The 18352-nt window shown below is 43.1% G+C and overlaps 1 protein-coding gene across 2 annotated transcripts in view; it reads left to right on the top strand.

The window, feature by feature from the left end:
• The window catches only part of SVEP1 (sushi, von Willebrand factor type A, EGF and pentraxin domain containing 1), a 1471106-nt gene that overhangs the window by 231740 nt on the left and 1221014 nt on the right, over positions 1-18352 (top strand). For both annotated transcript variants that reach the window (XM_069630907.1, XM_069630908.1), the window contains exon 3: positions 2026-2202. In XM_069630907.1, the coding sequence (XP_069487008.1) occupies positions 2026-2202 (177 nt within the window). The remainder of the gene's footprint in view (positions 1-2025; positions 2203-18352) is intronic.

Genomic DNA, 18352 nt, shown 5'->3' on the forward strand with positions numbered 1-18352 from the left:
AAATAATAAAACATAGCATTTGGCAGCACTGAAGGTCGACATCTATCTTTTAGCAGTGTGTATTTGAAAAAAAATACTAATTCTAGCATTCATATATATATGTGCTCAATTATTAGCTAAGACATTTAAGAATGTTACAAAAACAGTCAAACAACAAAGGGTAGACGAAAATTGTAGGATAAATGCAAAGAAATTACAAATTATTTTAAACAAAAGGAAATGCAACAACAAAATCCACAATTACGAATTAAGTCAAACAACTTTATTCGGCCAAAAAGGCCATCAAAGTGCATCCTAAAAAAAACAGTTCTAATGCATAATTAAAATGAACACAACAAAAGAGAAGCAGCAAGGCAATGCAAAAGGCTGCACCCTCCGAGAGTGCCCCCGAATAGTACTTTTAGTCCCTTATCAGGCACTGCCACCACCCTGCCTCTGATACCTCCCATAGCGCCTCAGACCCAAGGCAGTCAAATTAGCCCCTGAGAGGGGACTGTTACTAGAGGATGTTCCCATCGGGTGTGCAGGGGCAGTGATAAGGGGTACGCTGACTATGATGTCACTTTTCCTTGTCTGCCAGAGGCCATTACTTTTTTCCAAAACGTCCCTGAAACCAGTTTGTCAGTATCCGTTTTGGCTGAGAATTTGGACAGCCTAATACACTCCAGCAACAAACCCCTAGATACGAACCCACAATCCCCAACAGCCCGCTACCAGTGAAGACATGTGTTCCAAAGGGCGTCCCTTGGTTCTCTAGTGTCTGGCATTAGTTTTGGGACACCATGGAGAAGCACTATTGAACTACTACAGCCTTCAGGTGTCTTATGCTCCAAAAGAGGCCTCCCCTGACAAGGGATTAGAGCACTATCCCCCCTACCCTCTGGACACATGGTGCCCTGGGCTCTCCTCACGAGGTTCCACAAAGAAGGATGCTTGGCTCATGAAGCTAGGGTCCCGGTGGACTCCCTCTGTGGGGGAGGGAATAGGGAGAGCCATTTCTGATCGATTCCTTATTGGTGGGAGAGCCCTGGCCAGGGAGGCAGGGGGTGGGCAGGTGTACAAAGGATGAAACCCTTTGGTAGGCTCTAAGTTAGGTCTATCTGACCCCCCGGGACCAACCCCTGCTGAGCCCTCACCACCTCTCCCCTTCCCCCTGACTCCCCTAACCCCCCTTCATCAAGACTAGTAGGAGGTTTTTAATATCGGCCATCTCAGTGAGCAATAGGTGACAGGGACATTTTGACAATTTTGCAGGTTCAGATTAAGGTGGGACTGATGGACAAGGTTCTCCTTTTAAGGTGGGTTTAGAAGCCCAAAGAGGGCTGGGACGGAGAAAGGAACTGACCCGTGAGAGGGCATCAATCGTGGACTTGCTCCCGGTGCTGGACGGAACACTGGAATTCTCTCCCATGCCCAAGCCAGCTGAACCCTCGTCCCCGGAATCCAGAGACATAGGCACAGAAGAAACAGGAGAGTGTGGTTGAGTCAAGGGCATGGCTGTCTCCAAACTCGGGTCTGAGTTTGGGTTCCTGGAATGAGGAAATACCAGGCCATTCCAACCTTGGAGGACCTGGTAATTCCTCATTCAATGTACCCATCCACATTCCCATTTGAGCCCCCATAGGACTCAATGGGAATGGGGAGGGAGCTAAGAACTGGCTCATTAATAACGGGCCCGGTGTTAGCTCAAAAAGTCCCCTCGCGGGACCCGCATAGGACGTCTGGTCAGACCAGACGACCCATTGTCCTAGGGTCATCCAGACGTGGACTCCTTGCTCACTCTGCTCAGAGAGGCACAGCTCCACCTCACTGATGATGCCCAACAAGGCTGAAACACGTGTATGGGGTTGCTGTTGGTACTCTTGTTCAGAAGGGAATTGCCATAGCATTTCGGTGCTGGATCCCCTTCCCAAACAGCTGTCGAAAATTAGAATGGATGCATTTTGTATCATAGTCATGGTCTGAAAAAATGTATAATCAATTGCTACTGAATATTTCAGGATTGTTTTTCTTGTGCCTTGACAGATCTTCCTTCTGGTAGTTATATCCAAGAAGCTGCTTCTCACTGCTCCTACCTGTGTGAGGCGGGTGAAGACTGCTGCGATGAGATGGCCAGCTGCAAGTGTGGCACACACACCGGCCAGTTTGAATGCATCTGCGAGAAGGGGTACTATGGGAAAGGGCTGAAGCACGAGTGCACAGGTCAGTGTATTCTTGCATAATTTACATTCACTGTATAATCCACCACTTAAAGTACCTGAATGATTTAGGGAGACATTGGATGCAATGAATCTTGGCAAATACCAACGGCCAGGTGTACGGGAGTTACTCATTTTTATGAAACAGTGAAATTACAAAGATAAATTAACTTGCATCTTTTGTGCTCCATAGATTGCTTTTCTGACTTTCCTATTTGAAAGACATATATCTAAGCAGGCTTTGCCCACTAGAATTGTGAACATCTAGAATGACAAAGAACATATTCGAGTTTTATAAATGTTATCATTGTACATGCTGTACTTGTGCCGAATACCTTGTCTAAGTGTGGTCCAATGTATTTATGTGAAAAACCTTATGCGGTGTATATGTTAATATATCCCTGTGGTTTCCTGAATGTGAGTAGCACTGCACATAATTTCAAACATTTGATTTGGAACTTAGGCTAACTGTAAAGTAATTCCAGATTGCCTTCACATTTTGGAGACTGAGACTCTGTTATCCGCATTGGAGAAATTATGAACTCGTATTCATAAATCTGAATTCAAAAGGGAGTCTATGCTAGAAATAGATAATAGGATATCTTATTTAAGAGTAAAGATTTCAAAATATGCTCAATTAGTTGATTATTGTGTTATAATGCATGGCCATCTGCAACATCACTTTAACAGCCTGTAAATAATTAATTTACAACACATGTCAGCCTGCAATATCCGAATAAAAGTCTGGAAATACTTGTCTTATTATGGATTAGTTGTGACATCACAACTGACCTTAAATAAGACAACGGCATCACAAACGCTTCGTAATAATGTATTACGCTTCGGTTGTGACATCACAATGCCTTGTGCATGAGCCAGCACAGAGCACAACTCCAGCTGTCATTGCAGCACTTAATTAGGGCAGTGATACGATTTTCAAATTCCTTGCTTGCAAAATAGTTTTCTGTGACATTTGATACCCATTAATTGACAAGGTAATGTTTATGGTAGAAGATTAATGTTTGCATTGCTGGAGGTTAACACAAGTGAGCAAGAATCTGCATGTTATTGCTTGTTTTAAAGCACAAAATGAAAACGGGTTTTCAGTGCATTATATTAAACTGCTTAAACTATTTTCTTGCAACACATTAGAAGCTGCATTTCAGCTTTTGTTTTCAAATCCAAAAACATTCTACATTGTTTATATGGATAAGCGTATTGTAAGTGATTTCAATCTGGCACTTCACGTAAGTCAACGCCTAGCGTGTAATGCACAACTGAAATCCTTATTCTGAACGATGTACCACTCATATCAAGCCCCTCTCTTGGAACCCCCCCAGGTCACAATGAACCAGGAATCAGGCTGGTTTCAAAAGTTAAAATATTTATTCATGTAGTTACAATATAATCACACTATGTTTAATGGGTATACAATGATCACCAATGGGGTGATGTAACACTAAGCAATCTCTTTAATCACAAGGAGTAATATTGAGCAAAACAATTGAGCACAGAAATAATACTTTTGTGTGTGTTCAGAACAGATAGCAGTATAGTTACTATTTCATCCTGCACAACCCTCAACCCCCCAACAGGCAATGTAAAGAGATAGGAGGAGAGAGAACAGGTTTCAGGAATGCAGAATTCAAACAAAATGTCAATCCCAACCCCTCCTCCCTCTTCCCCCAGCAAACACAAGAGAGAAACAGAACTGATTGGCAAGTTGTCAAAATGGTTTTAAAGTTATCTGAGAATGGATTGGGTAAAACACTAAATATGGCTTAAATTGCTGAAATTGTTTACATCCTTATGGGAGCCGCTTTAGATAGTTGCTGACAACCACTAGCAATGATTCAATACTAATAAGCAATGAGAAATCTTAAATTGAGGTTGGGTGCAATCAAAAGCTGTTTTAAACGTGATAGAAATGTCCTAAAACAAAATTTGCAGCAAACTTTTCCACGCGCAGTAATCACAATCGCGGGGGACCTATATGGATTTGGAATGCGGTTCTAGGTTCTACGGAAAGCTGAGGATGTTAGCTACAAGTAGAAGTTGAAACATTGTTTCTAGCATAAAAATTGAGGAAGGTATGGGCGTTTTAGTGGAGGTCGTTTTTCTGAGATAGGCGCAAGAATGGGAAAACAGGGATGCACTTTTCAAAGACAAATGGGATTTCATTTACACTAGGCTATGACTATAGAAAAATAGAATGTCACACATGAATCTCCATCAGTCCTGGCCAGGGACCCTTCACGTGGTGGATAATCAATTTCTTTCTGGGATTCAATATATTTATTTACAACACTATTGATTTATGATTTTAGAATACAAATAAGAGAAACTGTGTGCAAGGAAAGTTCTGACAATGCAAACTACTCCCAATAATATCAGGTTCTAAGGACAAGATAGGATGGATTTAGATAGGGATTGCTATGGACAGTACATATGCTAGTGACACAGTTCTATTCTATAGATACTCACTATGTATGTTTTGAATGGAACCATCAGGGATTCTGGTCAGGGATTCTGGTTCTGGGACAGACTGCTGGGCACACAGGACTGGACTGGGTCTGCAATCAGCAAGGCGCTCTGGTCACCGCACGACCGGACTGGGCAGGATCGGCACAGCACGGTACAGGATTGGGTTTAATCTGCCCTTCTTGGTTCTGAAGATAATTATTTAGCAGACAAGCAGTTACAGCACAGCCCAGCTGTTTCTTTGGTTCCCCTTAGATCTCTGAGGTGGGTTCTGGGATCTTAGGGCCCAGCTGAAAATGGTTCAGCTATGCAATGAGCCTTTCTGCTTGCCAGGTTTCTAGAGTCTGGAGCAAGGAAGATGGATGGTCCTCTCGCAGGGTGCTCTGCAAGAAATCGGTTAGTGGGTGAATCTGTCTGTCTTTTCTAAGCCCTCAGCTGTCTCTATTTATGCTTATCCTAAAGGGGTGTGTGTGCCCCCTTTAGCAGGTGATTGGCTAGAATCTCTTCTCTCCCTTGATTGGAGGAGAAAACAGGGTGTCACCATGATGGTGTGAGTTTATGAGTCAGAGAATCCTCCCCTTGTGTCTTGAACATAAAATCTACTTTTGGTACAATACATATTTACATGTGTGCAATCTTTATAATAATAACATATATAGATTTCATAGATTACATATTTTGTGCAGCAGATACTCCTCCAAGCCTCATCGCTGTGGGATCTTGTGTCTGCTTTTGACAGAATTTTGTCCTTTTTGTCTGGAACACAATGTCTAGTTTTTCCGAAAATGTGTACAAACATGTGCGTTGAACATGGGCATACGGGTATAATGTTTCATACTTCTGGCACAAATACATTTGGTGTAAAACCACCTTTTCTGCCGTTTCCTTCTAGAACATGTCACACGGTTTTGCTGCCTCTTAAAATGTACAGTCAGAATTTAGATACACAAATATGTGATTTTTGTAATTTAAACAATTTTAAGTGGTGAGTTATGTGTCTTTAACAAAATGTTTCTTTGTGAATGTCCTGCTCCAAATGGCTGCTTGTCTCTGCCTACTTCTGGCTCTCTGCAGTTAGAAGCAGTCTCCTCTAATTTCCTCCAGAGGCCCAGGGCATTTATGACTCTTCACACTTAGCCTGCCTTTGACTGGAGGAAGTCCATTGTCTTCTTCCCCTGGCAGACCAAATTCTCCTCCCCTAATCGAATCATCAGAGAGGTGTGATTTCCTGGTGGAGTGAGCAGAAGGGAGATGCCTGGCCTCCGTGGGGGAGGCTGTTTGACTGGTTAAATTGCTTTAGGCAGGCTTAAATTCAATGTCATTCTGTTACATTTTTTTCTTGGTTTAAAACAAATTTGTAATTTCAAAACAAGCAGCTAGAACACTTATTCCAGATTCTAAACCATGGGATGTAAATAGTTACAACCTTGGTTACTCTCAATAACAGGTAATTTAGTTTTCAGACATTAGATTTCAGTGGTTCAAGTTTACAGTTTTAGTGCAATCTGCTGACAGCTCTCATACAGGCAGCCACGGGTACTGCGCCCAGATTTTGACAGATTTCAGAGGCAGGCACATTTTTGCTGTGAATGTTTTGATGACAAATTCAGCTTTTCAGGACATTGTCTGTTCATAAGGATTTCTTGAACTAAGTGACTTGTAGCACCCAGCAAGAATAGTGGATGTTTGCGAGTGTTTTGTGCCAGCATTCTGCAGTTTCAGCAACCAAGAAAAAGATTTGAAAACAAAATTTGGGATTTCTTTCAGCAAAGCACTACATTTCATGCAGGCTACATTTTTACTTGTTGGGCAGCCCAATGAGATGTTTCAGGAGTGCGCTCTCTGTTCCACCACTGACAACATCCATGGCAGATTGGGCAGCCGTCTTTTTGTGTTGCAAAGCGCAATTTCCATAGGTTTTGGCGCGCACAGGGGTTTTGTGGCCATTTTGATAATTCTGGCAACACCGGAACACAGTGATGCCGCAGGGTGGAGCATCAGTGGGTTAATCCATCCCACAATATGTAATATCTCTTACATTAGATTAAGCATAAGGCCATGTATGAAAGGGGATCACACTGTGTGGCCATGCATTATAAGGAACACAATACCCCCACCATATGTATACAGGATATTGCAAGTCACCTTGGAGCTCTGTGACCTTATAAAGGAGCTCAAAGTTTGGCCTCATCCCTCTATGTGGTCAAGGAACTCCTCAGTGACTTGCAACATCCTTATACCGTACGGTATGGTACTTTATCCTAGATGTGACAGTATATTAGTGATATGAACACTCACCTGTAGGACATTTCCATTACCACTGTATCTGTAATAATGTATTACACTTAGGTTTTTCCTGCTGCTTGAACAAGCACAGAGCAGAATTCCAGCTGCCACCGGAACACTTAATTTGCTTTCAAGATTCCTTTCTTCTGATACAGCTTCCTGTGACCCTGTGCAGCCATTAATTGATAAGGAACTGTTTATAGTAGTATGTTTACTGTGGGCACTGCTGCAGCCTGCAGATTAAAAAAGCAGCACAAGTATATATCTGCCTCTTATCACTTATTTTAACCGCGAAATGGCTTCTGAGTGCATTGTATTAAAACGCTTAACATATGTTTGCAGCAGGCCACAACGTGAAAAGCAGTGGTTTTTCTTTTCGCCTGAACCGGTTCTACATTGGATGTATGTATCAACGAATGGAAAAATCTCTTGCATGAGTGTAAGCAAGAAACCAAGTATTAAAGGGGATGAATGTGGCCATGTATTATAGGGGATAAAATCCCCTCTAATATATATAAACGCCACCTTGGAATTGTGTAACCTCTATTAGGTCAAGAAACTCCCTACTGAATTACAATATTCTTATAATGTTCCATAGGGAGTAATTTATCACATATATAGTATATAACTGTTTTAGATCACAGTTTATTTTAATGAGGTGCAAGCAATCATGTCAGTGGTTGCATTTGTTGAATAGAAGCTGATGGTGCTTCTGGAGCTCTCTGGATCCTTGCAGTGGTACACCACACCTGTGTACTACTGGTTAAGTGTGGACAGTGATTTACCTATTTCTTTTTAAATGTGGAAACTTATTTGCAAATGATCATGTGACAGTCAATATATCTGTTTAAGGGCTCAGAATGGTCTATAACTGTAACCTCCTTGAGGAATCCGCGGATGTCAATTAAAGTTGTTGGGGAATTATAGCAGATTGCATTTATTTATAGTCAGACGTTAACCAATCAAGAGAATGCAGTTCTGTCACTTATATATTTGGAAATGGCTGCCTGCTGCGACCTAATGGAACTGGCACCCAAGGATTACTTGTGCTGAAGTTTTACATGCAGGCCAACAGTTATTTACACCAGTCTGGAGAATAGTCTAACATGGATGCATACAAGGAACATGGCAGTGGACAAGGGCACAACTAGCTAACCATATGGTCTAGATGTTGTTGGCTGCAGTGCAGAGGCGTAGACAGGGTAGGGCCAGAGCGGGCAAGTCCCAACCAAAATCTGTACATGCCCACTCATCAGCACTGTGTGGGCATTTACAGGGGTTAATGTCACTTTGGCGGGCCCAACTACATTAGCTTCACGCCCCACTTATTAGACAATCCTGGCTACGCCTCTGCTGCAGTGTGCCATCCAGGCACCTCCCTGCATGTGAGCATGCAGACTCTGGGGTCAGTGTGTAAGAAAAACCATTCCTTAAACATGATGGCGTTTCCAACTCATGAGTCTCAGGGCGTGCACTGGATTTTTCTTTATTTGAAATTCTGAATTGGGTAGACCTGTTAGTGGCTTGTGATGGGCAACTTTTTCTGCACTTCTGCCAGTTTTGTATCTTTGGGAAAGCCCTGACAAGATGAATAATGGTAGTGGGCTTCAACAATATGCCGCTTACTGCTTAATATCGCATAGCCTATCACTAGGGTCCCATATATGGACATATTCTTGCAACCTATCAATGTTAACTGCTGCAGGCTTTTCTCTCCCAGTGGGAAAAGTAAGATATATGCTTTGAGAGAGTTCATTACACAACCGTGCATCTACTCATGTTTAAATTAAGTTCCGGTTGATCGCCCCTTTAATAGTTCTTAGAATGTCTGACAATGATGACTATAATCGGCAGGGAAAGGAATGATATGTAGATATATCTCAGGTGTATTAATTATCAAAATCATGCACATGTGACTCTCCAGCGAGTTGGTAATTTTAGTCCTGGTTTTGAGTATGTTGTGTATGGCAAACAAGAAGCAGCAATGTCACACGCACATGTTTATAATAAATGAAATGGCACATAGGTGGAACTGATAACTGAAGTGTACAGTTTTTATATTGAATCTTTTATGTAGAATACCCACATCTCGAATATGTTATATTGAAAACTTGTATAGTGAATGTATTTAGGGTGGGGCAAATGATTAAAAAGAATTACGGTCGGGATGTGTGTTTAGAGGTGGGAGACAGTTTTTATTTTGGGGGAACCCCCCCAAAAACAAACTGCATTCACTATAACATTTTTCATTATACGAGATTTGATATATGGGTATTCTTTTTAAAGTACTTCGGTATAATAATAATAATAATAATAATAATAATAATAATAATAATAATAATAATAATAATAAAAGATTGTATATGACACAGAAATTCAAGTTTCAGAGAGCATGTTACCGGGTGTTATTAATTACCCTTATTAGTACCCACATTTGTGGTCCTCAATTTGTGCCTGGGAAAGGTTGAGGGCACCAGGCCAGGGGAGTATTGAATACTTGGCCTAGCGTCAGTTCCTCCGTATCAGAGATGTTATAATAAGCTATGCACTCCCCTTGTGTCTCATAGAGCTAACCATATGTCTCAATTCAGTGCATCTTTTATTTTTGCTGGAATCTCACACATCGGGTTGGCCACAGCAAGGTATCCTCTTTGAATATAAAAACATGGATCTTATGCATAAAATACACCAGCAGTGTCCACCAGGGTTAACAATTGTAATGTGTTTGGTGTTTTGGGCAGATTTCTTTTCTGTTTTAAGGCCATTCATTTTTCATTGTATTTTAATTTTCATTGTCTTTCTTTTGATTTAAGATCATTGGGCAGATGTAAGTTGATTCAAACTAAAGGGTGTCTATTGGAGGTGTACAGAGCTTCGAATTTGAGTGGTATTCACCTGAATTGTGGCTGAAAAAAGCTATTTGCTACTGGAAAAACAATGTCTTGATATTCAGCTCCAGTTGAAGTCTCAGTTTTCCCATTTCAGCTGGGCCAATATAGGGCAGATTACAAATGTGCAGGCCTAGAAATTGTGTTTGACGTTCCTCATTAGACATCATACTGCAGTGCATTTGTTTGTTTGGAAGATGGAGTAGTGAAGATGAGTCAGAAGGAAAAAGGAATTATTCCTAAGGTCTGATGGACCTCCTGTGGAATTCACAGCAGGTAGTTGAAACAAGTCCTGCTGATATGGCCCCTGTGCTAAGTAGTGGCGTCGCCAGGAATCAAATTTAGGAGGGGCCAGAGGGGGGCAAAGACAAAAGTAGGGGGGGCACAGACAAAAGTAAGGGTATAACATGATCACTGCTCGTTTTAGGTAGGCGGGACACGGGGGGGGGGCACAGGGATTCACAGGCGAGGTCCCGGCCCCCCCAGGCCCCACCCTAGCGACGCCACTGCTGCTAAGTAGTCTCTCGGAAGAACTTCATTTTGGGCATTCTCTCCAATTCCCCTGTGAGCAAGTCTGTCTGAGGACTTAAGGAGTGATAGCTTGGTGTGTAGACTTTGGGGGTCATTCCATACTGAGTGGAGCAGCAAAAACATGTGGAAATGCAAGGTGTAATGCATTTACACCCTGCTTTACTGCTCCTGTCTTTTGTTGTCTCTTCCAAGTTGAAGAAGGTTTTCACGCAGGCATAAAACAAATAGATTCCTATGGACTCCCATCTCATACAGTTACTATTGAGCATGTGAATTGCCTATGAATACATTAGTGAACGCCATCTGAAAAGTGTAATTTGCAGTCAGTCTTTACTTATTTACAAAATAGAGTGTAAAAAAAAATGATACACGCCCTTTTACTTTATTTTATGCTATACATTTGCACTCCACTGTGCAACAGTTTAACATTTCAGGTTGGGAACAGACACCACGTACACACACGCACATGCAATTAGCATATGTTATCAAATTCCCCCTGCTGTGTGCAAGGGGTGTAGTCAAAGAGACAATGGGCCTCATTATAAGTCTGTCGGTCCGGTAGTAACGGTGCCGGTAAGCTACTGGCACTGTTGTTACCAGACCGGCAGACGATGAGTTGTGTTTGCGGGTTCCGTTCTGCCTGACCTGGCAGGCAGACCGGCAACCATGAACACAACTTGTCGGATGCACCGGCATCATTCATGAATGGTGCCGGGGCATTTTAAGCCCCATTCCCATTTGAGCCCTATGGCGCTCAAATGGGAATGGGGAGCAATGAATACCAGTACCCGGCAATGAGGATGGACCGGGTCTGCCAGGGTCAGATTTCCCATGCACGTCCCCATTGCCGGGTGCTGGTAATTTCACGACTTTGGCAGCAGCCGTGCCGGTTTTACCAGCACGGCGACCACCAACATCGTAATGAGGCCCAAAGTCTATTAATCAAATTGGTAAAGCAGAGGGGTGACAGGATATGGACATGGATTTTTGGAAATCAGACCACTTTCCAACAGGGTGCCTCTTCTAGGTCTATACGTCTGGGCAAACATCAATTAGATGTCAGGCAGTCCAAGATGCGACTGGCATGTTCCCAACCAGATTGGATTATAAGGGGAAATCGTCTGTTATGGAATCGCTGCACTACATTGTTGGCCAGTTTGTCTCAATGGGAAATGTGGCAGATTTGGAAGCCCAGCTTTGTAAGGACAGATAGATGGATAGAATGTCCTGTATATTTTGGTGTTTTGAAGTAGAGGCCTAAAGAGTGAGATGCATAGAAGAAGACGCAGGGCCTTGCATCCTCTAGTGTTGTGGGCAGGAGGATGGTAAGGGAGCATGGGCTGCCATATGGTGTAATTGGAAGACTTCCCAACAGATGCTCGTTCTTGGAGCTCCTAGTGTTTGGGCAGATTAAGGGCCTGATTTACAAAAGCATTTTACAATGCTGCAATCCCACTGAAAAAAAGACTTTGTAAATCAGGCCCTAAGTCTTTATGACACGTTGTTGAGCCTGATCCAACTCCATCCGTGTATATGAGTAACCTTAATGTTCACAAATCCCTTTTTAGGTCAGTGTGCCACAGAGGGTAAAACACTAGAGATGAAGGGACTATCTATGTCCTGGCAGAGAACCCAACAGGTGTTTGGACAGGCCCGATGAGGGTGCAGGTAACAGGCCAATTCTCTGCCCTGTTCAGGATGTAATATCTTGTTCAGAGCAGAGGGACACGTCCAACAAGGTGCACTACAGAATCAGAGTTGAGGCAACTTTTGCAGGTGCACTCAATGCACAAATGTGAATGCAGGTATGTGTCCTTTCAGGGGATATCAGGCCTCCAACCACACATGGAGACACCTGTTCCAGAAAGAGATGTAGAGCACAATGCAAACATGTGCTGTATTGTAAACATGATTTCAGTCTCAGGAAGTGGCCTTGGGGGAAGAGGGGTAACTACCTGCACACCCAATGCCTGGTTCTGCTCAATGTAGAATCTGTCCTGCATGGACTGATGGTCTCTCTGGGACATTAATTCACCAATGTGTCAGCGGCAGAGGACATGCACCAGACAAACTTTGACCCTCCTCTTCCTATGACATCTAGGGAAGTGAGATAACATTAATCCTAGTTAAATCATGTGTCACTGCGGAAAAAAAGTTATGCATGTGGACTTCGTTGGTGCTCTGCAAATCAACGCATCACGTTTACTGTTATTTCTTCAAAATGTACGTGTACGTGAGGACCTGCGCCCCTGTCCATCTGGTTTTGATGTGTGCTTTTGGATGGATATTCATTGAAGTTTAAATGTTGTTTCTTTGTGTTCTTAGCATGTGGGCTTCATTAAGAGTTTGGGGGTGTGGGAAAAAAGTGGAGGTTATTCCGTTAGCTCAATTTTTTCCACACCACCAAACTACAAATTATGCAGAATTTCCAGGAACATTGGAGGCTCTACCTCCGGCTTGATGATGGAGGTAAATTCTTCACTTTTCCTCCAAAAATAGGCGGCATTATCACTAAGCAATTCTGCCAGTGTTAATTCTGCCAGACATCCCCAACGGAGTCCTATGGACTTCAGAAAATGTGAATTTGCACTGCTAACCAGCACTTGTAAACCCCTGGTAAATCCACGGGACTAAGTAGTGGTAACGGTAAGTCCGTTTGGTGGTATCTCATTAGATTTACTGCCGAGATACCACCAAACTGTTAATGAGGCCCATTATGTGAGGGTGGGTCTCTGAAACATAGCATGTTCCTTTATGGAGTTTCTGCATTGTGAAGGTGTATCACATGTACAATGCTTGCTTGTGTTATGTGCCTTAAAGCTTCTGCAGACATCACCAGGGCAAAGGAAATGCCACAGAGCTTATACAGGCACGGGCGGCATGTTATACAGGCACGGGCGGCATGTTATACAGGCACAGGCAACATGTTATACAGGCACGGGCGGCATGTTATACAGGCACAGGCAATATGTTATACAGGCACGGGCGGCATGTTATACAGGCATAAGCGGCATGTTATACAGGCACAGGCAACATGTTATACAGGCATGAGCAGCATGTTATACAGGCACAGGCAACATGTTATACAGGCACGGGCGGCATGTTATACAGGCACGGGCGGCATGTGATACAGGCACAGCCAACATGTTATACAGGCACGGGTGGCATGTTATACAGGCATGAGCGACATGTTATACAGGCACAGGCAACATGTTATACAGGCATGGGCGACATGTTATACAGGCATGGGCGACATGTTAACACTAGCAGCATCTTATTTAGCTGTCAATTTTGCACGCTTTTAACACAGATACTAAAAACATGTGTTGATAGTAATTTCAATAGTTTCCTTTGAATGACTCACACTTTCAAATGAATACAATATTGCAAAGGGAGCATTATGTAGTTGTTAGCCAAGGTGTAAATATGAATTCAAACTTGTACTGACTTTAAGAATTAGCGTGGTGAGTTATGTAGGTATTGTACAACAGCGATGCATTTGGTGAACGCATTAAACACATTTAACTCCAAGAGTTAATGTGCTTTGCCTTAGGTTGTTCTCACAACACAAACGCTGGTGTGAACATTAGTTTTATCTTGACTCACACCTGGCCCGAGCCCTGCAATCTCATCGTTGGGCTGCAGTTTTCGCAGGCAATAGTCTGACCCTCAGGGGTAGAAGCTGAAGCTCAGGGGTAGGAGCTGATCGACCTGGCTGCCACTAATGATGTCCATGTGGTTAACATTCAGTGCTTTGAGACTACATGAGTGGCATGAAACCATTCATGCATTTCCATGCGGGCTGCAACGAAGGGGCTGGGGGGCCCACTTTCGACCCACTCTACCCTGCAACTGGCACGAGGATGTAAACTATGCAATTGGTAATGGTGATTGCTCATCACAACCTTCATGTTAACTTGGAACTGTGCATTCCTGAAGCCTGAGATTTTCAGTAACACCGGCATCAGTATGCAACATTCTTTCTTACACGTTTTCTTAGATTGTGTTAATCTGTCCTTTTCTGTCTTGTGTGATTTAAATACGGATGCATGTGAGGAGACATTTTTTAAAAAAAATGGGAACACTTTTTAAAATAGTGCTTTTTTAAAAATGTATTTCTCGATTTTGGAACATGATTCAATAAAAGAGACGCCTTTTACTCTTCATATTTGGCTGAATGCGTGACAACCTAATATTCATTATTTGGCTGAATACTGAATAGGCGTTAATATCCAAAATGGGCAGAAGTGAGCATGTTTATGCTTAGGTCACATTCAAAGCTGAGTCCACTTTATGAGGGTTTACTCATCATTGAGCCATGAATTGCGTCAATCATTGTAAATCGCACCCACGCCTAGTTAGAAATGATGTTTAGGTCTGGAGAGGGGCAGAGTTTGCTCCCTACTAGCCTGCTGCTGGTATATGTTTAGAGGGAAGCTAGCTTCTGATTCAAGCATGACGTGTGCATGTTACTGAAAACTTAGTTAAAACAATAGCCACTTTTCAAAACAGTGGACCTGTATAAGCAGGGGAGAGATTTGAGAAACATGCTTTGAAATGCATGTGCTGTTTCCCTGCTGCTTGGCACATTAAACAATGTTCCATTCGAGCTGGGTTACATTATGCGTATGATTGCTCATGTTTGAGTTATCAATCTTCATTCAACTAAGTTCCCAATCTGTGATGGTCATGATTGGCTGAACAACTTTCCCTATTTCTATAGCTGTGACGATGATTCCTGTGCGTCTGCGGCACCAACTACACTACTTTGTTTTCTTCATGCATAGGTTGGTGTGATTTCTGCTCATGACAGGTCCGCATCTGGGGCAGGTGGGATACGGCGGGCGGTTATGATGTTGCTGCCATAGCAACAATACAACTGTGACCAAGCTTTCTGTGCTGCTGTGACACTCTCCTACATTTTGTTCTTCTCTATATGCAAAGCTTGGCTCCCGATAACATTAAGGTCTGCATCTCTTGGGGCTTCATGGGCAGAGGGGATGGTGCAGGTGGTTGTGCTGATAGCGCCTAGGCAACCGTATATGGTCATTGCATCCAGTGGGGTCTGAGTGTGTGGGCTCCAATCGTCAGTGAGCAGAACAGGTTCAGTTAACGCCCTGTGAGATTTGATCTGATTTGATTTGATGTCAATGTGCATGGACGAAAAGCCAATCCATGCTTTGCTAGGGAGCAGCATGTGCCCAGTGCAGTGCAACCTCAATGTCAATGCGGAGGAATGGGAGCTCAATCGCCCACATAACTCTGAAATGTATTGAGCTTGAAAGCTCGATTAAAAGACATGAATGGATAGCTGGTTAAATGGGGCATTGGGTGTGCAGAAGTGTTGCCCTGAAGAAGTGAAAACATGTATGTTTTTGATGAAGACCCTACTAGGTCAACATTGATTGTGTGGTTGGCACCAACTTTCTTTGAAGAACATGCCAACATTCAATCCTGTGCAGGATATTGCTGAGGAATGGGCCCTTGACTGTTCATAGGAATTCAGGGTATTAGGCATAGCTGTCAACTGGGAAAACCAATAAGCTAGTTCACCATCACACCCACCTAAAGCGATCCAGTCATGAATGTGGAGTGCATTCATTTTGATTAGAATATACTCTGGCCGCTCAATGAAGGTTGTGATGTATCTGGAAGAAGGGTGGTTATTCCCACTGTCGCTTTCCTGCTTGAAGAAACCAGTAGCCCCATGTAAGAGATGCATCACATCTGTCATCCTAGGAGCGAGATGTCTCTCCCTTTCTATGGATTGATTGGGAGTTTGCTTGTTGATGTCCAAGCCGGGTGCATGGGTGCAATTGTGATACCCATGGGGTGGGGATCTTGACTGGTTCAATAATGTCCTGATCCAGCAGTGATCGCATTTCGGTCTCCAACTTGCAACTGTGTGTGAAGGGGGATGCCTCGATAAGGTTGTGCAATTGGCTTCATGGTTTTATTAATGTGAAATTTGATCAGTCTGTGTTTTAGTTTACCTAATACTTAATACAGTGAAGGGAATAGTTTGGTTAACATGTCTTTTGCCCTCAATGTATACTCGATGTAAGACTTCCACTTGTATTGCTGATTTGAAACTAAGAATGCACCCTCGAGCAACATCCATGCAAATAACATATACCCCTACTCGAGCAGTCTTGCCTTTGTATAAACAGGATACCAAGAAGAAACCTTTTGATTGAAGGGAAGAGGTAGAGCCGTAAGGATACATATCTATTAATGGTGGATGAAGTTTGTGACCATGTGATAATGATAGATATTCTTTTTCACTCATTACAATTACTGTTGTGCCTGTGTCGATGAGGAACTCAAGCGGACTCCCATATACTTGTAAAAGGAGAATGGTACTATGTTCTCTGGCTTTGAGGTTTCCAAGAGTAAATACATTGCCTCATTTCCTTTAATCGCTGCGTGATAACGCAGATGCGTGATGTGAGCATGGTCTGGCAACCCAACAGAATAGTTTTCTTATTGGACTCAATCAGGAGTGTTACAGTGGCAATTTGGTGAGCTCTGATGTAGTTCTGTAGGGCATTGAGTGGATCTTCTAGGTGGAGATGAGGCACGCCTTGATATGCAACTTTCATGTATCTATGAACAAGCTGTTGTCTTTGTCACTCTTTAGAAAGACTTGAAATATGGTTTTCACGACCACATGAATCATAAGTGTTACCCAGGTCTGGGCAGGCACCTTCATGGGGGAAATCATTTCCACATCTGTAGCAGAAATGCGTGGGTGTCGTAACAGGTATTAGTGTTGCACTTGTTTAGTATTGGTGTGTCACTTTCATTTTCTTAATGGCGTCTGGTGTGCCTCTATTGATGGTGATTTGCGAGCCGTGGTGAAAATGTTTTCTCGCGTGCACGTTTTTTGTTGCAGTTTTTTCGCGGAAGGTGAACGATTCACTTTGCTTGTGATTGTAAAGCTTCTTCACTGAAATATGTATCAAATTCACAGTGCATGAAGCGTGTCTTTAGGCGCGGAACGATATTGTCTAAAGTTTTGGTATTTGCTTGCGTTGTCGTAGTGACGTGCGTGGCAATCCTAGTGCATATTCTTTTGGAGACTATATTTATTTAACAGACTTTTAGAACTTCTAATGTGTTAGTATCCTCAGGAAACCATACATAATGTTGAACCCCACTGGGCTGACTGAGTGCATTCGAATACCATCCGTCATCTCATAGACCCATGGCTTCCATGAAAACATCAACATCTTTCATCCAGTGAGCCAACCTGGCTGGCACCTACATTGCTGGAGTCGGTAATGTCAAAGCGGAGAAAAGTTTGTAGTTGTAATGCCTCTGACATGGACCTACCTGAGCATGATGTTGAGGGGCCTGCATGAGCACTGAGGGAAACGTCGTCTTCTGACCCGCTGAAGAGAAGATCCCTTCCACCTAGAGAAGAAATGTCAGCAATACTGTATATGCCCTGGATCTCAATAAGTTCTGTTGCTAAGGTGAGGGATTACAAACTAGATAACATGTGTGACCTACCTCTCATAGGAAATGTCAGGCAAAGTGCCAGGATGATGTAAAGGTGGGCCCCATCGTTTAGTCAGAAAGGCACATGGTGCTGCACTTTCATGTACTGCCAACAATATTTGGAGAGCTTTTTTTATTTTGGGTTGGCTGACATGCACACGGAGAGTCAGAACGATGGAAAAATTGGTGTAGAAAGCACAGACCAATTCAGAAGAAGTCAGACGGGCAGCGCCTCCATACGCTGTCGAGAGCACTTGGAGTGCTGGCAACGTCAGCCAGGAGAGGAGGAGCTCTGCTCCATCTTCTCAATGGTAGGTCATGAGTGAGCACGTGTGAGTTGGGATCTGCCCTCGTTATCGGCAGTGTTACTTGGCGAACATAATGAAACGCAGAGCCAATAATGTAGCCAATCCTCTATGTTCCTCTCCTTCCCGATTGCCCCTCCCCACCACATCACTTTCCTTT

The sequence above is a fragment of the Ambystoma mexicanum genome, chromosome 6q (genome assembly GCF_040938575.1).
Source record: "Ambystoma mexicanum isolate Mex_15411 chromosome 6q, UKY_AmexF1_1, whole genome shotgun sequence".
Lineage (NCBI taxonomy): Eukaryota > Metazoa > Chordata > Amphibia > Caudata > Ambystomatidae > Ambystoma > Ambystoma mexicanum.